General features: G+C 37.0%; 4 protein-coding genes, 1 long non-coding RNA gene and 2 pseudogenes across 5 annotated transcripts in view; 4 read left to right on the top strand and 3 right to left on the bottom strand.

Annotated features, from left to right (window-relative positions):
• Positions 1–249: 249 nt before the first annotated feature.
• On the top strand, positions 250–1,613 carry LOC106310528 (annotated as a pseudogene).
• An 887-nt stretch (positions 1,614–2,500) lies between these two features.
• Positions 2,501–7,177, bottom strand: LOC106308572 (annotated as a pseudogene).
• Positions 7,178–9,643: 2,466 nt separating this feature from the next.
• LOC106311112 lies at positions 9,644–10,206 on the bottom strand. The gene is made up of 2 exons (XR_001263925.1): positions 10,077–10,206; positions 9,644–9,965 (listed from the first exon to the last, which is right to left on the bottom strand). It is a non-coding gene; the product is annotated as an uncharacterized LOC106311112 (long non-coding RNA).
• Positions 10,207–11,010: 804 nt separating this feature from the next.
• On the bottom strand, positions 11,011–13,178 carry LOC106310594 (probable GTP-binding protein OBGM, mitochondrial). Its single transcript, XM_013747823.1, has 5 exons — positions 12,950–13,178; positions 12,759–12,867; positions 12,425–12,507; positions 12,274–12,336; positions 11,011–12,185 (listed from the first exon to the last, which is right to left on the bottom strand). Exons 1-5 carry the CDS (start codon positions 13,085–13,087, stop codon positions 11,112–11,114), a joined length of 1,467 nt encoding a protein of 488 aa, XP_013603277.1. The 5' UTR covers positions 13,088–13,178; the 3' UTR covers positions 11,011–11,111.
• An 862-nt stretch (positions 13,179–14,040) lies between these two features.
• Positions 14,041–15,752, top strand: LOC106311517 (UPF0725 protein EMB2204-like). The gene is made up of 6 exons (XM_013748705.1): positions 14,041–14,171; positions 14,317–14,478; positions 14,559–14,742; positions 14,788–14,933; positions 15,040–15,123; positions 15,208–15,752. Exons 1-6 carry the CDS (start codon positions 14,136–14,138, stop codon positions 15,364–15,366), a joined length of 771 nt encoding a protein of 256 aa, XP_013604159.1. The 5' UTR covers positions 14,041–14,135; the 3' UTR covers positions 15,367–15,752.
• Positions 15,753–15,925: 173 nt separating this feature from the next.
• LOC106311518 (myosin-11-like) lies at positions 15,926–16,841 on the top strand. Its single transcript, XM_013748706.1, has 4 exons — positions 15,926–16,067; positions 16,252–16,383; positions 16,463–16,606; positions 16,683–16,841. The coding sequence occupies exons 1-4, from the start codon at positions 16,065–16,067 to the stop codon at positions 16,725–16,727; spliced, it is 324 nt and encodes a 107-aa protein (XP_013604160.1). The 5' UTR covers positions 15,926–16,064; the 3' UTR covers positions 16,728–16,841.
• Positions 16,842–17,280: 439 nt separating this feature from the next.
• LOC106311515 (myosin-11-like) overlaps positions 17,281–19,966 on the top strand; it is a 6,876-nt gene continuing 4,190 nt past the window's right edge. Inside the window, exons 1-3 of the mRNA XM_013748701.1 lie at positions 17,281–17,772; positions 17,996–18,366; positions 18,816–18,858. The gene's annotated coding sequence lies outside the window, so the exon portion shown is untranslated. The remainder of the gene's footprint in view (positions 17,773–17,995; positions 18,367–18,815; positions 18,859–19,966) is intronic.

Genomic DNA, 19,966 nt, shown 5'->3' with positions numbered 1-19,966 from the left:
TTAGAAGTTCGGTAGCTCATATAAATCTAACACCATGTTATGTTGTTAAAGGTTTCGGACATTAGTAAATTAATTAAAATGTAGCAATCAATAATGTGAACTTATTATAGTATATATTGTAATCAGTCTAAGTACAAAAATATTCAGATATAAATTATAAAGTAATTTAAATTTAATTAAAATATATGGAAAATAAGCCGGGGTAGCGCCGGGAAAATTCCTAGTGTTACTTGAAGGGAGAATCTCGTAACTGCTTTTGCTCTGTCTTTGATCATTTAGGTATTGCGCTCCCGACAGCGATGAATCAAGGACAAGAATATCCAAACTGGCTGGAGCTTCCGCCCGAGCTGACGTCATCGATCCTGATCCGACTCGGCGTGATGGAGATACTGGAAAGCGCGCAGAAAGTGTGCAGATCGTGGCGTCGAATCTGTAAAGAACCCTTGACGTGGAGTAAGATTGACATGCGTAACGTGGGACACATGGGAGGTAGCAGTCACGAGTTGGAGAAGATTTGCCGCCACGCTGTTGATCGTAGCCAGGGCGGGTTGGTTGAGATCGAGATTTGGCACTTCGCTACTCACGATCTCCTCAATTACATCGCCGATAGGTTTCGTCCCTCTCTCTCTCTTGGTTGCTAGCAAAATCTAGGTTTAGTGAACAGATCTTGGTCGTAAAGGAAGATCATTCTAGCTTGTGAAACTATGGTTGTTATTGGAGGATATTGTGTTACTGTTTTAAACAGTATGTAGTCTCTTTAAATCTGCTGGATCAATAGACATAGCCAAGTGAAACATTCTTCTAGGCCCCCAAGTTTTGAAGAAAATTATATAGCTTTTTTTTAGCAAAAAAAAATATATAGCTATAAGCCACCAAAAATGTGAAAATAATTTTTTTTTATCAAACTTTACTAAATGTCTCTAGCTCCCAAAATTTTAGGGTCGGCCCTGGGTTGAATGACAATGAACATATTTGTGACTGTTAGTTAGTCCTCTGCCCTATCCATTTTTGAAAAGAAAACATCCAAAATATGTTTTTGATTATGTTTTTCTAACGTTTTATACATAGCTAATTTGCAGTTCAAGTAAGCTGAGAAGCCTTAAACTCGCAATGTGCTATCTAATAGAAAACGAGGGACTTATAGAAGTCATTGCGAAACTTCCTTTGCTTGAAGTCCTCGAGGTTTCATACTGCTCATTATCAGGAGAGCCTCTTGAATCTATTGTCCCGTCTTCTTGTCCAAATCAGATGACATTTGGGGAAAACTGTGACGATGTTGCTCTAGCAATCGCTGAAACACTGCCCGGACTCACTCGTCTCCAGCTTTTCGGGAACAGGTTAACAAACGTCGGCTTAAACGCCATTCTTGACAGGTGTCCTAACCTGGAATATCTTGATCTACGCCAGTGCATCAATGTTGACATTGTTGGGGATATGGAGAGGCGGTTACGAGAGGATCAAAGTTTTGAGACGCCCTAATGACCCGGTTGATGACTACCCTTATTGCGTCTCTGATGTCGATGAAATGTCAGAGGAGTATTACGGTAATTACTCAGCTGCAAGTGACTATTCTGACACAGGCGAGGACCTGGGTTTCTAGATGCTTTGGCTGACCTCTTTTAAGCATGCTCGTTGTTTTGGTGGACTTTGTGTTGCACTGTTTAATGTGTGTGTGGTCTTTTGTAGTACTGGCTTTGTGCCTTTGGTCTTTTTACAATATCTAAACTTTATTTTTTTTGGCATCTTACAATATCTAAACTCTAATGAGGTTTCGAATTATATTATTAGTTTCATCTTCCTTTGATTAAGCTTGTTCTGATTAAAACTTAAGTGCAAACATAAATACCAAAATCTGAACTGATATATATCTCTTAAACCTAGTTGTTTCAGTTCTTACATAATTTGGTCACTTGGTTTCAAGATCTTTTAAGAGGACATTTATTTACCGTAAGAAAGCGTGGTCGGGGATCTGTGAATTGGAGGATTATAAACATTTTTTTAAGAATTCTTATTAACTTTTCCATAATAAGTTGTGGGCTATGGTTATATAAAAAAGCTCCAAAAATTTTGGGAGTCAAAGATCAATGTTTCATTGGGCTTGGTCCTGGTCCAGATTCAACATTGGTTGAAAGACATGACTAGTAGTGGTATATTTACTAACAGAAGTTTCCAAGCAATGAGAGCTGAGCGTAAACTTGCTAACCAAGGCAGACTTAGAGAGCAAAGAAACCGATATCAAGTGCTAAGATGGAAGCGATAAGTGGTGACGACATCTTTGGACATCCACCTGAGCCTGCACCAACTAACCTACGTACTCGTGTTAAAGTTTCCAATGTAAGTACATATACCTTCTTGACATTTCTTATAATTTATAAAGGAAGTCTATAATAGCTTTCGCATGTATGAATGAAAAATACTAAATTCATTGCAACTTTCTGAAAACAATAACAAAGAGAAAGCTATTAGACTTTATGCGAAGGCAAGCAATCTTGTACTACAAGTATGTTCTCGATTCTTTCTCCTCGATCCACTGGAAGATATTTAAGTGTACTTTACAGACTTAAACACAACCTGTGTATAGAGTATCTTTCAAACATATAGATAAAAAGATTAACGAGCTGAAGGAGTATCACTGATGAAACTTGTGCCATGTCCCATGGAATTGGTTGAATTTGCATCTTGGCTCCTTTTGCTTAAGTTCTCATATATTTCCAAACACTCGTTGAGTTCATGAGCAACCCTTGTCATGTTTGGTCTCTCTGTGGAAGAAGGGTTGATGCATGACATTGCTAATTCAAGAGCTTTCCAAGGTGAACTTTTGTCATATCCTCGATGGAGATTCGGATCCACAATACTATCAATATCACCCTTTGCGAGCATAGACTTGGCTCATTCTACTATGTAAGGCTTTTCACGTGATTGTTCAATCACAGGTTGGCCAGTGATAATCTCCAGTAACACTATCCCAAAGCTATAAACATCACTCTCCTCCGTTAACCAATTCTTTTGGTAGTATCTGCAAGACAAGTACTTGAAAATATATGAACTTTTTTTCACCAAACAAGCAAGGATGTAGACATCTTTTTAAAACTATGGTGCATAGACTTACTCGGGATCAAGATATCCAATAGTGCCAGCAACATTTGTTGATACATGAGTGTTACCTCCCACTAGAAAAGATCTGGAAAGTCCAAAGTCGGCAAGTTTTGCTTCAAAAGTTTCGCCTAACAATATATTGGTAGTTTTCACATCTCTATGGACCATTGGCGACTTACATCCAATATGCAAATATTCAATTCCTAATACATGCAAAAACCTTTGTATGTTAGGTATTTTTTTCAAAATAATGTAGTTAATAGGAACTAACAAAATTTATACAAACCTAATGCAAACTCGGTAGCTATTTTAAGTCTATTCGACCAATTCAAAACAGAGCCTCTACGTTTTCCTGCCAAAATTTTACCACATGGTTTAAAATCATTGGGAAGTTTAAAAGCCTTTGGCTTGAAATAGGTAACTCATTTACCTGAGAGATGTTCTTTTAAATTTCCATTTCCCATGTACTCGTATATGAGAGCCAAATCATTTCCTTCATCACAGTATCCAATGAGGCTTACTAGATTTACGTGGTGAACTCTTAGCAGTAGTTCGACCTAACAATCAATGATTTAAAAGGGTATGATTCAAAGACAAATGAATCATGGTTGCCCTCAAATTTAGTGGATTTTAGTGTAATGTTGCACCTCAGTTTTGAATTCGTTATAGCCTTGAGTTGATGACTGAGATAGAACTTTGACTGCTACGTGTTCATTATTTAGATAACCATGACAAACAACACCAAAGCCTCCTTTACCAAGAACAACTTGAAAGTTATTAGTCATTTCTTTGACTTCTGAATAAGTAAATCTTCTGTTTTTCATTTCGAGGGATGGACGTGTAACTGTAGAAAACATTTTGGAGATTAATGTTTCTGATATGGAGCATGTATTTATTTCTCTTAACTACCTTTGCAACTTGATCTCTTTCTATTTCTGAAAAAGAAGATGAGAACCAAGACGATTATGATAATGGCCACACAAGAAACAGATACAACTATCACCACCACCCAGGATCTTGGTTTGCATGACCCACATTGCTTAATATTTGCATCAACACTAAATATGAAAAAAAAAATTGTAAGTAAGTTATTTATATATTTAAAAAAATAAGAAAAATATAATCATTTTGAAAGGAAAATATTAACATTTTTAAGAAAAATATAATCATTATTTATAATTTTGAGAAAAAATAGCATAGAAGTGACAACAGCCAAGTAGTCTCCGTCTCCATAAAACAATTACCATATGTATATCGCATATAATGAAAACATTATTTAAGACATAAATTTCAAAGAAAAGAGTGGAAATTATAATTAAAAGAAGATAAATCTGAAAAAAAAAATTCTTACGATAGCTTTAATCCATCCTTTTTTCTATTGTGAAGGGATTGAGGAACAGAACCTCTAAGATTGTTTCCACTTAAGTTTCTGTGGAGCATTAAACAATTAGAAATTAATGATGATGACAAGTATAAAAAAATTAGATACCTTACATGACCAATAAGGATGTCATTTTGGCTAGAAACTCGGGCATTTCTCCAGTCAAATTATTATTCGATAAATCCCTAGAGTTTATCAAGAAATAGCTGTAAACCCATTGAATTAAATAAACTTTTTTATTATCTTAATCATGGAGTTACGTACAGTTCTTGAAGCTGGCTTAGATTTTGTATGCTAGGCGATATCATTCCAGTTAATCCACTTTCAGACAGATCTCTGTTTGCATGGTTAGAGATATATACCACATATTTTTTTTTTTTAAAAAAGATATATACCACATATATAATATCAAGATACATGTTAATTGTTTAGCAAAAAAGAAAGATACATGTTAATTTGAGAAACAGTGTTTAATTTGAATGTTCTTACAGTGTTATGGTTCTTGGTGGTGTGGAGGTATCCATAACGTTGCAGCTTAAACCAATCCACGAGAATTATTTTGGGACGCATGGATCGCCCTGCCAGCTGGTTCTACTTAAATTATAAGTAGATTGGATGTTTTTTATGGCAATAACTAATAAAAGTAAACAAAAAAGTTAGCATGTGTAGGAACTTATCGAATACTATTTGCATAAACTACATGATCTTATATGTATACCATCATCTGTACTTGTCTCTGATTGTGGAAAATATATGGCGCTAAAAATCTCCATGGCATTCATTTGAGGTGGAAGAGTTGACTTGGGTGTTCTGAGCAGCTGTAAACGACATACAGCTCCTTCACATTTAAGCGATACGTGGTTGAATACAGTGTCTGCTTCAAAGTTCATAGGACTATAAGAATCGTAGTCAACTCTACCATTCGCCACAATTTTAAATTCTCTAGTTTCATTGGCCCGCAGTTGTTGGATCTCGGCGAAGTAAAGGTAACCATACGTTTCATCATCGGAGGTTTCCAAACTCCAGATAATAGTTAAAGGCTCACTGGCATTAGTCGGTATGGCGGCGGTGGTAATTGCATCTCGTGGTGGGGCGTAGCCATTAGAAGAGTCAGTTACATTCAGTGTTGTGGTTATTTGAGTCTTTTATGGTTAAAACATACATATATATCCATTAAAATTTGAAGGAAAAAAAAGAATAAATGAAAGATAGCAAAAATACCTTGTTGATTTTGAGACATAACAAGATGTATAATGGAGAAAGTTGCGCAAGCGACTAACATAAGCTTGTTGAGAGTCTTCATCCTCGACTGCTTCTCAGTTCGCAACCAAATGAAATATTAACAACTACCAAAAACTCTTGAAACATTATAAAGTCATATATAATTAACTATATATTTGTTATGAATACTGAAACTAAAGAATTTGCAATGTCAACTTCTGGAAACGTCACTTGTAGATAGTAAACGAGCTACACATCATTTTTTAACATAAATGGCGGAAAATATTAAGTCTAAGATGGAACGAGTAATTTATTGAAAGCTATCGAACCCAACTTGGTGGTAGAAAATAGTTTGTCATATTTTTAAGAGACTATATGGTTCCACCACTCCCAATCACTATTGAAATCTTAAACTATATTGTTATAAAGCTGGAGAAATTTTCTCAAAGCACAAGATTAGATATACAAACAACCAAACCAAGCTATATATCGAGTTATTATAAACAGGGTCAAAATCACTCAAATATATATATATATATATATATGATATTGATATATATGTTGTGTTTTCATTTGTTTGTTTCGTCTTCATCGTTGTGCCTGTGAGTATTTACTATTTAGACTTTACTGATCTTCACAGAGTCGACATCTCACTGGAGCAGCTATGTACAGATGTTCACAGACTTCTTGTTCTCAAAACCCATTGATTGGGTTTTTCAACGTCGAATTCGACTTCTTTGCGTTTCTTTTAACGCGGGCTTTAGGATTACAAGTGAAGCTTCTCTACGGGTCTCTTCTTTCCTTAGCTACATCTATCTTTTGTCATGTCTTAGTTATTTTTGCTTATCAGTTTAACATCGAGAACCTCTCTAGTTGTAACCGACTTAGTCCATTGGACATTTAGTTTTAATATAAGCATTTGGTGTTAAAAAAAAAAAAAAATTTACTGATCAGTGCTTTAATTTTTTTTTAAAATAAATACATCTATCTATATACAGTAAATATTTACAAATTAAACCTCTCATCATTTTTACAGAACATAAACCCTAAACTTCGGTGCTCCTAAAATAATTACCATTCACCAAATACCCGGAAAGGAGCTCTGCAAACCGGACATGCCAACTTATACAGACACCAAGAATCTATACATTGAACGTGAAACACGTGCCTGCATGTCACCAAAACCCTAACGGCGTCGTTTCTCCTAAACTCCTCCAAACATATCACGCAAACATCCGTCGTGATCCCGCCGCCGCCTATCTTCCCGAGTATCATCGCCGGTGGAAGCGGCTCACCGGATTCCTCATCTCCGGCTGCCGCCTTCGGCAGTTTCGGGTATAGGAAGTAACACAATAATAAAACAGAGCTGAAGAAGAAGAAGACGACGCACAGAAGCCTCAACGCGAACCATTCGCTCTCCGTTGCCATTTCCGCCACCGGGGAAGCATCAGAGTAATCGCCGCAACAACTTATATCCATTTCTTGATGGTGTTCACAATCCGTTCTGTGTCCTCCGTGAAGATTAAAGAAGATTTTCTGTGATAAATAAATATATCTTATGAAAACAGATTTTTTATAAACAATTTACTCAATTTAATCCATATCATGCGCAGTTTAATTTTTGGTTAATCCGAACGTTATCAATTATCCTAATCTAGAAGATAATCTGTTTCTTTATCCATCAAATTTGATATTTAAGGCTATTTTAAACACTTGGGGTTATATTAGTAAGCATATAAGATTTACCCATAGCATCCACCTCTTGCATCAGGCTTAGAACTTGCGCCGACAAGGCCATTCCTCATGTCTCAAGACACTCGACATCAAAACGTGTTAATAGTTTTTTTTTTTGTTTGTAAAAGTACGTGTTAATAGTTTCTATATTATCCCATAACTATTACATGTTTTTTTTTTTTTTTTTTTTGATAATCCAGGGGTTTCCCACTTACGTGGGTCATTCCCCTGGGCCCGGTTAGGCAGCGGTCCACTTCACCCGGAAGGGCTTTACCTGGGCTGGGGACAAGGCCCAACACCCAGTACCGCATTTGATGACAGGATGGGCAGTTCCCCTCCGCCTGGCGTCAAACCCGGGAGCATGACAATTGGCCCCCAAGGCTCTTACCAAACGAGCTACCACATCCCGTCAACTATTACTAATGTTGGACTTGTCTTTAATTCCTATTTTCTAATGGTTAGCCCAATCTCTTTTTGTTTAACTACAAATGAAGTTGGCATACTCAATGATGATCTTGGTAGCATTTTGTTCTGTTTTCGAATGAGAATTCGGCCAAAAAAAACCTCAACTTTGCACGAATTGCCAAAAGAAACATAAATTTTGTGCTGACAAAAAAAACACCAAATTTTCATTGACTTTAGAATTAATTAACAATGTTTTCGCTGACTTGCCAATTTAGTACGCCGTCAACAAATTTAACAGAAATATTTGACGTCGTTTATTGTTGGCGTTAAGTGAAACGACGTCGTTTTACATGATTTGAAATTAAAAATATGTAGACCTCTGGATTCGAACCCAGGTTGGTTGGTCAAATGGCAATGTATTTTACCACTGGGCTACTGGCACTTTCAATGTACTTACTAACATGTTTACTTTTATTTGGTACATATTAAATATAAAAAATTCTCTAAAAACTTAATAAGATCTTTAAAACTCCAAAAAAAATTAAAAAAATTAAGAAGATTTTTATAAAATTAAATTAGAAATTAAAATTTATAATAAAATTTTATTTTTCTTTTAAAAAAATAAAAAACTCTTCCAAAATTTTCTAAAAACTTAAAAAGATCTTTAAAATTCCAAAAAATTAAAAAAATAAAGAAATTTTTTATAAAATTAATTTTGAAATTAAAATAGAAAATAAAATTTTATTTTTTCTTTTCAAAAAAACATGAACTTTTCAAGAATTGAAAAGAAAAAAATTTATTTTATTTTCTATTTTAATTTCAAAATTAATTTTATAAAAAAATTCTTTATTTTTTCAATTTTTTTGAATTTTAAGGATCTTTTTAAGTTTTTAGAAAATTTTGGAAGAGTTTTTATTTTTTAAAAAGAAAAATAAAATTTTATTTTTAATTTTAATTTCTATATTAATTTTATTAAAATCTTCTTTATTTTTTTAATTTTTTTGGAATTTTAAAGATCTTATTAAGTTTTTAGAGAATTTTTTATATTTAATATGTACCAAATAAAAGTAAACATGTTAGTAAGTACATTGAAAGTGCCAGTAGCCCAGTGGTAAAATACTTTGCCATTTGCCATGTAAAACGATCGTTTTACATCATTTGAAAACGACGTCGTTTCACTTAACGCCAACAATAAACGACGTCAAATATTTCTGTTAAATTTGTTGACGGCGTGCTAAATTGGCAAGTCAGCGAAAAAATTGTTAATTAATTCTAAAGTCAATGAAAGTTTAGTGTTTTTTTGGTCAGCTCAAAAGTTCATGTTTCTTTTGGCAATTCGTACAAAGAATATAAAAAGTTTAAGTCTTTTATAAAATAAAACACAAATATATGAAATATGGCATTTACTAAATATTTGTCAATTGAAAAAAAAAAAAATGGTCCCGCGCTTTTAAAGCGCGGGTCAAAATCTAGTTGTTAATTAATTCTAAAGTCAATGAAAGTTTGGTGTTTTTTTGGTCAGCCCAAAAGTTTATGTTTCTTTTGGCAATTCGTGCAAAGTTGAGGTTTTTCTTGGCCGAATTCTCGTTTTCGAATTGGTTTAGCTACTTATATTTGATTTGGTTTTCAAATTCATTATTTCTTTATAATTTCGTATTTAAACAGAACTAATTTATTGGGAATGCAACACTAATGCGAAAAAGAAATATACTTAACCCATGGTATTTAACCATATCGTCATTGAAATGATTGTGCATGGTCATAAATCTAATTAACCCTATTTTCTAAATATAGAGAGAAAGAAGCTTAGACAAAACTTAATATTTTTATAATCACAAAAGTCAATAGATATTTTTTTTCTTACGTTACAAATGAAACATTACACAATAAACACCAAATACAGAGAAAAAGTCAAGGTTAAGAGAGCTATTAGACAACAAGGCAACATCATGCCAAACCTTTATTCAAACACACACATATCTCTTAACATCATAAACACTTTTCCCCCAGTTTTCATGCATGCATATGATCTACACCACAACACCTTCAACAGCTGCAGCTGTCGCCGCAGCTGCAGTTTGATCCACAGCTGCAGTTATCGCACTCCGTGTTGTAGTTCTTCTCGCAACTTCACCAGACACACACAAAAAGATTGAGATTTTGATAACTAATATGATATGGAAATTAAGGACTAATTAAGCAACCACATCGTGTATATAAGATAAGTTCTAGTGTTTACCTGCAAGAGTCACCACATTTGCAAGCGGAACCACATCCACAGTTAGAACCTGCCATTGCTTCTCTTACTTCTCTTTGGTTTAAAACTTGAAATTTGTTTTTTGTCTTCTTCTTTTGATGCTTTTATTTGCTGTGGTTTGAACATATGGAACTGCCACTATTTATAGAAGAAGAGAAATATAGATGCCAAAAAAGATAGAAATATTCAGTGTTTAGTGTTTGTATCCACCACATACGTGTCATTTCGTGTATGGATAGAATCAAATAAATTTTCTTGGAAGAAGTTATCTACCACACAGAGCATTAATCATTTCAACCAAAAAGATCATCAAATTCGTAGTGTTTTCATTTATTTTATCAAAATCCTTAAATTATTATAGTGAGAATCTGATAAATATTTTCTTAAACTAAAATATTGTCTTTTAAACTTGTTAAATTTATTTGCCTCTATAATACATCATTTGATGCAGTTAAGCATCTAAATAAAAATAAGAATTAACATTTAAAAAATATTGAGGTTAAATAACACCAGCTTATCTACTGATTTCTTTTTCTACTATCTTAGATTTGTTCTACCAGTATCAAAAATATATGGAGCACGTCAAATTATTGGGAATAAGAAAAAAAAGTCGTATACGCAACAAAGAATTGCGATTTTATTTGTAAACGGCAGCCGACCAAAATAAGAGGCATGAATCATGCCTCTTTCATATTCTTGACATAGTAATTTTTTGGTGGCGAAAATACTTTTTATTTTGACAATATAAATATAAAATACTTTTTATTTCTCTTATTAGATCGTCCATGACCCAAGATACTTGTCTACGTTCTTCAACTAATCAAAATATTATGATAAAATTTGTTCTTGACAAAAAATAAATATATAAAGATTGATTTGGATAAAGTTGAAGTTCATAACATATATGCAACTCCAGATCATATTATATGTATGGTGGCGCATTGGATTAAGGTACGTAATAATGTGGCCTATAATTTCCAAGAAATAGTAATAACTCAAAAGAGATACAAAACTAAACTAGTCAACAGAGATATTCTCTAACTTTAACCTCTCTGATCCCTCACCATCACCGTTCACAAGCATTTTCAAACCATTTTTCAGCTCAGCCACACCTTCTTCAAGAACCGCACAAACCGGAAATATCCTCACTCCTCTCACCCTCCTCTCAAGCTCCTCCAACCTCTCATCAGCACCGTCCTCATCGATCTTGTTCGCCACGATCAAAGACGACCTATCAGACAACCCTTCTTCATGGTACTCAAGCTCCATCACCAGATCCCTCAGCTGCTGCCACGGCGTCACACCTTCGCAGCCGTCTAGCCCCGAGGCTAAGTCCACGACGTAAGCCAGCACTTTGGTCCGCTCGATGTGACGTAGAAAGTTATGCCCTAGCCCTCTGTTCTGATGAGCTCCTTTGATCAGCCCTGGAATGTCAGCTACCGTGACTGAGAAGTCATCGTAGTTCACGTTTCCTAAGTTGGGACGGAGCGTCGTGAACGCGTAGTGGCCTACGCGTGGCTTGGCGCGCGAGAGCGCGCCGAGGAGCGTGCTTTTTCCGGCGTTTGGCATCCCGACTAGACCAACGTCGGCGATGCTTTTAAGTTCTAGTATCAGTACAGACTCTGCACCGAGCGAGCCGCATTTAATACTTGTGCGTTGACCATTACCATCTTCATCGTCAGAGTCGCCTTCCATTGTCCTCAACGTGGAGGTTTTAGCGAACTTGGTGCCTCTTAAGTAACGTGTAGCGGAGACGTTACCTAAACCTCCTTCACCGCCACGTGCGATGATTATGCTCTGACCTTCTTCTGTTAGTTCTGCGACGTTATACCTGACTTGTCCTTCTTCATCGTCTTCATCAAAATCAGTTTCTTTTTCCATGTCTACATGCATTGCTACACTCTCTTCCTCAGGTTCAACTTGAACAGAAGAATCTTGATCGACGTCAGAGTTTTCATCTGATGCAGGGTCATCAACAAGTGTGCCGGGAAGGTCCCATGGATCCGAACTCTTGGGAGAGCCGACTTGAATCTGAGATGGAAGCTCACCCTCTTGAAGATGTATCACTGTCCCAATGGGGACTTGGAGGACCTGTGGTGGACATAAATAAGCGGAACGACAAAAAGAAGAACAGAGAAGCAGAGGAACACTAGTGAGTGAGAGAGATACATAAATAAACCTTGTCTTCTCCTCTGTTACCAATCCTGTTCTTGGAAGTTCCATGTCCAGCTTTCCCACCTTTCTTCAAAACTCATAAAAAGGTTAAGACAAGTTACCATCAGACACATTCCTCGAAAAGCACGGATAAAGGCAGAGAGACATAAACTTACAACATGAGGTTGTAATCCGCTAAAATCCCAAACAGCGTGTGTGCATTCTAATATCACATCACCTCCTCTCCCACCATTTCCACCTGAACAAAACAAACTCCAATTACATTAACATTCAACATTCTTTCAACAATCAAAAAGTTTAAAACCTTTCAAAACCAAACGTGTTGGCATTTTTCAGACACATCCACATTCAAATTCTAAATACACCAAATCTGAAACATTCGCCTCTAATTTTTTTTGAAGAAAATTACATATTCTTTTACTAAAGCGTCTAAAGTCTACAGCCCCAAAATGAAAATGTTGTTGTCGGATTTGAGACAAGTTTCCTTACCATCAGGTTTTCCGAAGCGATCAGTACGGCTACGGCGGAGGCTGGAACAACCATTGCCACCTTCGCCGCCACGTGCGTACAGAGTAAACCTATCTCTCATTCTAGTCTCCTGCACAACAAAAAAAGTTAGTAGAAGAAGGCAAAAGAGAGAGTCTTTATCTGCTGAGGAAGTGAGTAGATGAGGAATTGACCTGCAAAGGCGTGACTTTTCCTTTCTTCTCCGCGGAATCCGAGTAGAAGGCAGCTGGGTATGTCATCCATGGCGGTTTTTGAAGTCTTCGGTTGGATGTTAAGTATCGAAAGGGAACCGCCCGGCTCAGCCACGTCATTTTTTGTTTCTTGATGGAGCTCCGGCGAGCTACGGAGATAGGTACGGTGAGATAAGCAGCGGGGGAGAATTGATTGATCGGTGAGTTGCCGCCGTGGTGGTGGTCAGTGAAGAAACAGAGACTGAAGCCAAGGGTTTAACGTAATGGGCTTCAGACAAATACGGCCCAATAAGACGAGTTTCAAAGCCCATGAACTGAAAGATGAATAAGAACGATAAAAGTGATTACAAATATGATTAGTGAAGACTAAATACATGTATTTAGTTGATTCAGACTGGAACAAGTACCCTCGAAAACTCGTCTTATTGGGGTTATTTGTTCGAGTCTGAATTCAGACATAATCTTTGATACATAAAATATTCTTTTACGAAATCTGTTCGGATATTTTATAAGAGCCATTTGCACAGAAAATATCAAATAAGTTGATAATTTGCATAGATGGAAAAACAGACAAAAGTGGAAAGAGAAAGAAGTTAAAATGACATTTTAGTCCTTTCTTTTTCTTACATCTATTTTTATGGTTTAGATAATTATATATTGTTTCTCTTTCTTAAGTTGGTATTTCTCATGTTTGTTACAAAAGAAAATCAATGGATATGAATGGTAATCAGGAAACGGTGAGGAATAATGCATTCCCTAACGTTCCTAAAAAAAATCATCATTCACAAGGAATAATAATTCTCTCTCATTCTCTTTCATTCTTTTTTTTGTAGAGAATTAAAGAACAAAAGTATTCCTTCTTAAAAGTGATTAGGAACTACCATTCCTTTTCGTCAGGTACTTGAATAAATAAGGATGAGAAACAGTAGGAAAGGACAGAGATAATAATAATTTTGCCGAACATTACTTCTCGTACATGGGTTCGGTTTTTCTGCTCGTGTTAAGAAAATTTTCGGTGGTGGTAATAAGGCCCAACTGCAGCCCATAAAATCATTCTCCTGGCAAACCTAAATTGATCGACGGCATCCGCAGCTAGCTACTTGTCTCCACAACCTTTCAGACTTTACGACGACGAAGACGAGCCGTCGGTGTAGAATACACTAAGAGGATGAGTCAGAGTGGTCTACGAACGGAGGAGCTCGATGTGAGTATTATCTATGATTGTGATTGTTATTGTGATTGTGATTTTGATTTGTTGGAGATAGACTAGTGTTTGTCACGAAACTAATCCCCTAGGCTTAGTAAATATCAAACCTTAGTACTGATTGTTTTTTGTCTTCTGCTTTTAGCGTTTCAACTACCCTGAAGGGTTTCCACGAAGACGTGGTAGCTATGCATTGGCACACTTCGAGTGTGAAGGCAAGTTGGGGAAGATGTATGGCGGGTATCCTAACTGTGCTTTGGTGAAGCTCTTTGCCAAGCTCGGCCTTCACCGATACAATTGGTTAGAGGTAAAACACACACACACTAGTTTGATGCTTTTAATGTAGCTCGACAGTTTAACATCTGTTTCTTTCTTTATCTGATTTAGGGGACAAACTTCCAGTTTGGTAGATTAAAGAGATTCAACATGGGTAGTGCTGCAACTGCCTACTTCATCACTCTGGTTGCACGCCTTCCAACCAGCCATTTGGAGCAAATCTTTCAGGTTGTAGTCGAAGAAGAACGCCTCGGTATTCTAGACTTGACGTGCCGTCATTCTAGACCTCATGAAGGTAGAGGTTTGATGCATTAATCAATTTCAAAGATATTGCTTTTAGGGACCGAGAGTTCAAAGAAGGAGATGCCTTCCTTACGTCCACATCGCCAGCCAGTGCCTACTTCCTACAAAGACAGATTGTTTGATTGGCCCTCCTCAGATTTTGCTTGGCCCTCCTCTTTCAGTGACACCAAACGGTTTTACTTGGTAACATTAAAACACTCATTTTGTGGTCTCGCATGCATGCATGCATGCATCTGTTTTTGCTTTTGCGTATTACTAATATATGTTGTATTTGCCTTTTCTTTTGCAGTTGAATGAATCTGAGTTGCAATGTGATTGGATTTCTTTGTATGTGGAACTTGCAATCTGTACTTCCCATAGGAAAATCAAAGCTGTAAGTTTTATATGCTCTCTCACTTTCAGTTTGTTAGCATATCAATAATCTATTTGGTGTTAATATAAAATCTTGTTGCTGCAGAGGGATCTCACCAAGTTTCACTTGGAGATTGTCCAAGTTGCCATAGAGTCTCTAGATGATAAGTCTCTAGATGATAAGGAGCCCCCAAGTCTCATGTCTAGAGCTGCTCTCCTTTACGTCACATATAAAGACGTGGTCAAGTCTCTTCGGACCGGTTAGCCTTGTCTCTCCAAAGCTGCTGTGAGACGCGTCTTCAATGAATCTAAGGGAAGATTGAGCATTCAAGGGGATTGTTGGGTTGAAGCTGAAACTGGTTTGGCTTTTTCTGAGATTCCTTCTAAGAAGTCTTCGAAGAAGGGATCTTTAAAGCTTAAGCGCCGCTTAGGAGTTCATACGCTATGGAGGCTGTCTAGTCCTAGGTGGTATCAGACTTACAAGAACCGTGGCCTCCGCCAGTTGATTACCAACTCTGTTTAAGACATTAAGCATTGTGTGCTTTTGGTCTCTATTTAAGACATCGGATGAAGTAGTAGTATTTAACTAGTGATGATGACTATCTACTTTGTGCTTTTGGTTTCTCTATTTATGCTTTTGGTCTCTCTGTAGTTTTGTGCTTTTGGTCTCTTTCTTTTTCTTTTAAGCGTGTACTCCTGTCCGAATCCCTCTCCTGTGTGGTGATCTTATTCCTCTGAACGTCTTTAGATTGTGGTAAAATATCGGTGATTTGATTTTGTTTTGTCGGAAACTGTTATCGGTTTGTGGGAATCCCTCTCCGGTGTGTCTGTTTGTCTCGGAATCTACAGATTCTATAGGTTTCTTACGTAACAAGTCACTATACTGTGGGAAAATATCCCGAAAAATGGATCTCCTTCACTTGTAATCATTGTGAAGAAGAAACGACAGACCAATATTGAACAATGGTACGTGAACGTCTTACTTTACTGTAGATCTCTCTCCCTTACATAGCTCACTGTAGGCAGTTTGATTGTCCAGTTTTAGGGAGCTTAAAATTATTAGTATTGTTAGGTTTTGTCTATTCATATTGACATTGTTGTTGTTTCTTTAGCATTTTGAATTATTGTGATGTTTTTTGGTAAATTGCAGGGAACTCCGGTAAATATGATTGTAGGTTCTCATGTTTGGGTTGAAGAAGACTCAGACGTGGCTTGGATTGATGGTGAGGTTGAACAGCTCACTGGAGAAGAAGTTGTGATCCAAGCCACAACTGGAAAGAAGGCAAGCCAATCACACTAACTGTTAACATTTCATCTTGTCACCTATAATTAATATCCCATAACTGTTTTATATTATATAGATCACTGCAAAGTTGTCAAAGATATACCCAAAGGATGTGGAAGCTCCTGCAGGTGGTGTTGATGACTTGACAAAGCTGTCTTACCTGCACGAACCTGGTGTCCTTCAGAACTTAAAGATCAGATATGAACTTAATGAGATCTATGTTAGTACTTATAACAAATATGTCGAAACCTTTTGATTGTTTAATGTCTTGACTAGAATCTATTTGTTCATGACAGACATACACAGGAAACATCGTTATAGCGATTAATCCTTGGCCGTGAGATAGATGGATGGATGGAAGCTATATATATATATATATATATTTTTTTTGTCTTGTTAATTATGCTATAACGATTTATATTTCTTAGTAAGTACATTGAAATCTGGTTACATAAGCGATTGCTCTATTGGAGTCTGTAACTTTGGTTGATGTGTAGATATCTCAAAAAAACATGAATAAATATGTAGAGACTAATGGACAATAGTCTTTAATCTCTAAAAATGAGTGTAAAATATAAATTTTCACATAAATTTTTTTGATGAAACTATAAGATATAAAAAAAATTGAACCAATTCAGTAATTAACAAATGGATTGTAAGTTAGAAATAGATGATACATCTCAATTTAATTTCTACTACTTTTAGCATTACATTATCTGGGTCAATCGCTTCTGTCGAATACTTAAATGGCTTCTTTGTAATAAAATTTAGAACTCAGGGACTTTGCTATAAAACACTTGTAAAAGTTTCCCGCATGTGGGGCCGTTGGTGACGTGGAACATTTCCCCTCTCGTTTCATCTTCAATAAACAAAAGTCAAAAGGTCAACACAGTAGCATAGTCGTAAATCCAGCAAACTTAGTCCCTTCTCTTTTTCCTCCTCGCCGGCAAAGTTTCCGTCGTTGCTTCTCTTCACTCCCACCACGAAGAATCTAAGGGGCGGTGAAGCTTATCTTCAAAAGCTACACAGAGGTAGCAGTCGTGAGCAGAATCGCACCAACGATGCAGTTCCGCCATCGGATCAAAAGCGGGTAAACGGTGCTCCGATTCTTCAAGCAACCCCTTCTTCCGTCCCGGAGACCACTTCTTCGGTGACCTCTTATGCTCCGATCTCTGTTACGAATCGTTCGGATTACATATCCTCAGAGGAGGAGTACCAAGCGCAGTTAGCCCTAGCGATCAGTGCGTCGAATTCCAGTCCTGTGAGGTTCCGGAGAAGCATCAGATCCTAGCGGCGACGCTTCTGAGCTTGGGAAGCCGTTACCGGGTGGAGTCAAGGAGGGATTAATCGGAGGTGGTTGCAGAGAGCTTATCGAGACAGTACTGGGTAAGTATTATCTTCATTCTAAACATACTTATCGAGCCTTGCTCATAGTGAATTCGAGGTGTGAGGAGCCTGATCAGAGTACAGCCGAACTTAGCATTTCTTGATTGGATCCTATAGCTAATTTGAATCTGTAACCTTAGTAACTGGTATTGTACTTTCACTAAGAATATGGTGTGCTTGACTATTTGGAGAAAGTTGTTGATGGTTTCTACGATGTTTACAGCCTATCCGCAGACTCAGCTAAGCAGGGAGATATGCCAGTGCCATCACTCGAAGATCTTGAAAGCAACCATGGAACACGTGGCTTTGAAGCTGTGGTTGTGAATCGACCCATTGATCCTTCCCTGGATGAGTTTCTTCAAATTGCGCAATGTATTGCACTGGATTGTCATTCTCCAAGTCTTAACGTGCTGGTTACAGAGGCTGGCTGAACTTGTCACAGGGCATATGGGTAGGTCTGCGAAAGATTACAGTATAGTATCGGCAAGGTGGACTGAGAAGAGTACTGAGTTCAGGGCAGCACTAAACACTTGTGTATTCCGTCTTGGATTTGTAAATATTGGTCTCTCCAGGCATCGTGCTCTGCTTTTCTAGGTAATTTCTTGAACCCTCGTTCTTGATTTAGTGGCTTTTCTTATCCCATTTCCTTTTCCGGTGGAAAATATGTTTACTTGTGGCTAGTTATGAACTTCTTTACTGATGGACTGACTTTAAATGAAATCATTATGTGAGCGAAAGCCTTGTGCTGTGAAATGAATACCGAGATTTTTTGTTGTTGTACACTCTGATAGTTTTTTTTTTTGTTGACTGAGTTCCAACCTCTTGCGTTGGAATCTGACATGTCATTGGCTGATAATATCTGTGGTGCTTCAGTCTCAAAGTACCTCTGCTCAGTTATCTGAGTTAGCTGATTTCTTTGTGCCTTGATTGAATGAGACATCAACAACTAATTTTCGCACCTAAGTTGATGCCTTGCTGCTTATGCTCGTATATCTTGTTTGATAATTGTAATTGATTCATGTCATTTTATTCTCCCCATGTAGGTTTTGGCAGATAGTGTCAGGTTGCTTTGTAGGTTGGTAAAAGGTAACCATTACACGAGCAACGAGGATGATGCAGTGAACACAATACGACTGGAACGGTGAAAACTCTTTTATCCCACTACGTTTTGATACACATGCCATTTCCAGCTGGCATCTCCTTTTCTGATGAGAAACATTTTGAATTTTGTTAGCCTGAATGGATGGCTCCAGAAGTTCTACGCAATGAGCCCTCAAATGAAAAGTGAGTAGCTTAGACGTTCAGTTCCGTACTCGGCTCTACTACAATATTTACTCTTTACTTTCACCTTTTTGAAGGATAATAAAAGAAAAGTTTGTTGGTTCTTTTCGCAGGTGTGATGTGTACAGTTTCGGGGTGATTCTATGGGAACTAGCAACATTGAGATCGCCTTGGCGAGGAATGAACCCAATGCAAGAAGTAGGAGGAGTTGGTTTCCAGAATCGCGGGCTTGAGAGATCCCAAATCATCTTGGAATGTTGGCAAACGTAAGTCGTGTAAAAACTCAAAAACACTCAACAGAATCTGCAAAGAGGTGACAAATGTACTCTTATTAATGTTTTGTGTTTGGATAGGGATCCGAATCTGCGGCCGTCCTTTGCTCAGCTGACGGAAGTGCTGAAGCCTTTGAACCAGCTCGTGCTTCCTTCACCACAATAGTTTTCAACTGTGAATACATGAAAGACGGTTAATCATACTACCATGCTTCATAAGTCTTAGATTAGAGGAATGTAAATGAAATCAATTTTCTATATGTTTTGGTGTATTTGTTATAGGAAAGGCCGTGATGCTGTGCTTATATTATTGGGTTATAAACTTGGTCTCCTCTCTTTCCCACAATGGACGCTCATCGCTCAGAGGCCAAAGCTTTTCCATCAATATCATCAATTCCAATATACGGTTCGATTATAAAATTTAATAATATTGTTTGTTTACCTCTAACTTTCCTTATCGATATCAACTTGTGTTCCTAATCAAACCCATCATAGTGCCTATTTTAATCCAGACAGAAAACTGATATCCAGTAAACTATGGAGTTGATTGGATATTGGTTTGTATTGTTCTTCTAATTTTGGATAATATATACCACAATTAGTGATTCTGGGACGAAAATGATATCTTGAGAGACTTGGGG

This window comes from Brassica oleracea, chromosome C8 (genome assembly GCF_000695525.1).
Source record: "Brassica oleracea var. oleracea cultivar TO1000 chromosome C8, BOL, whole genome shotgun sequence".
In the NCBI taxonomy this organism is placed as follows: Eukaryota; Viridiplantae; Streptophyta; class Magnoliopsida; order Brassicales; family Brassicaceae; genus Brassica; species Brassica oleracea.
The sequence above is the reverse complement of the archived record's forward strand: the minus strand, read 5'-3'. Positions and strand labels throughout refer to the sequence as shown.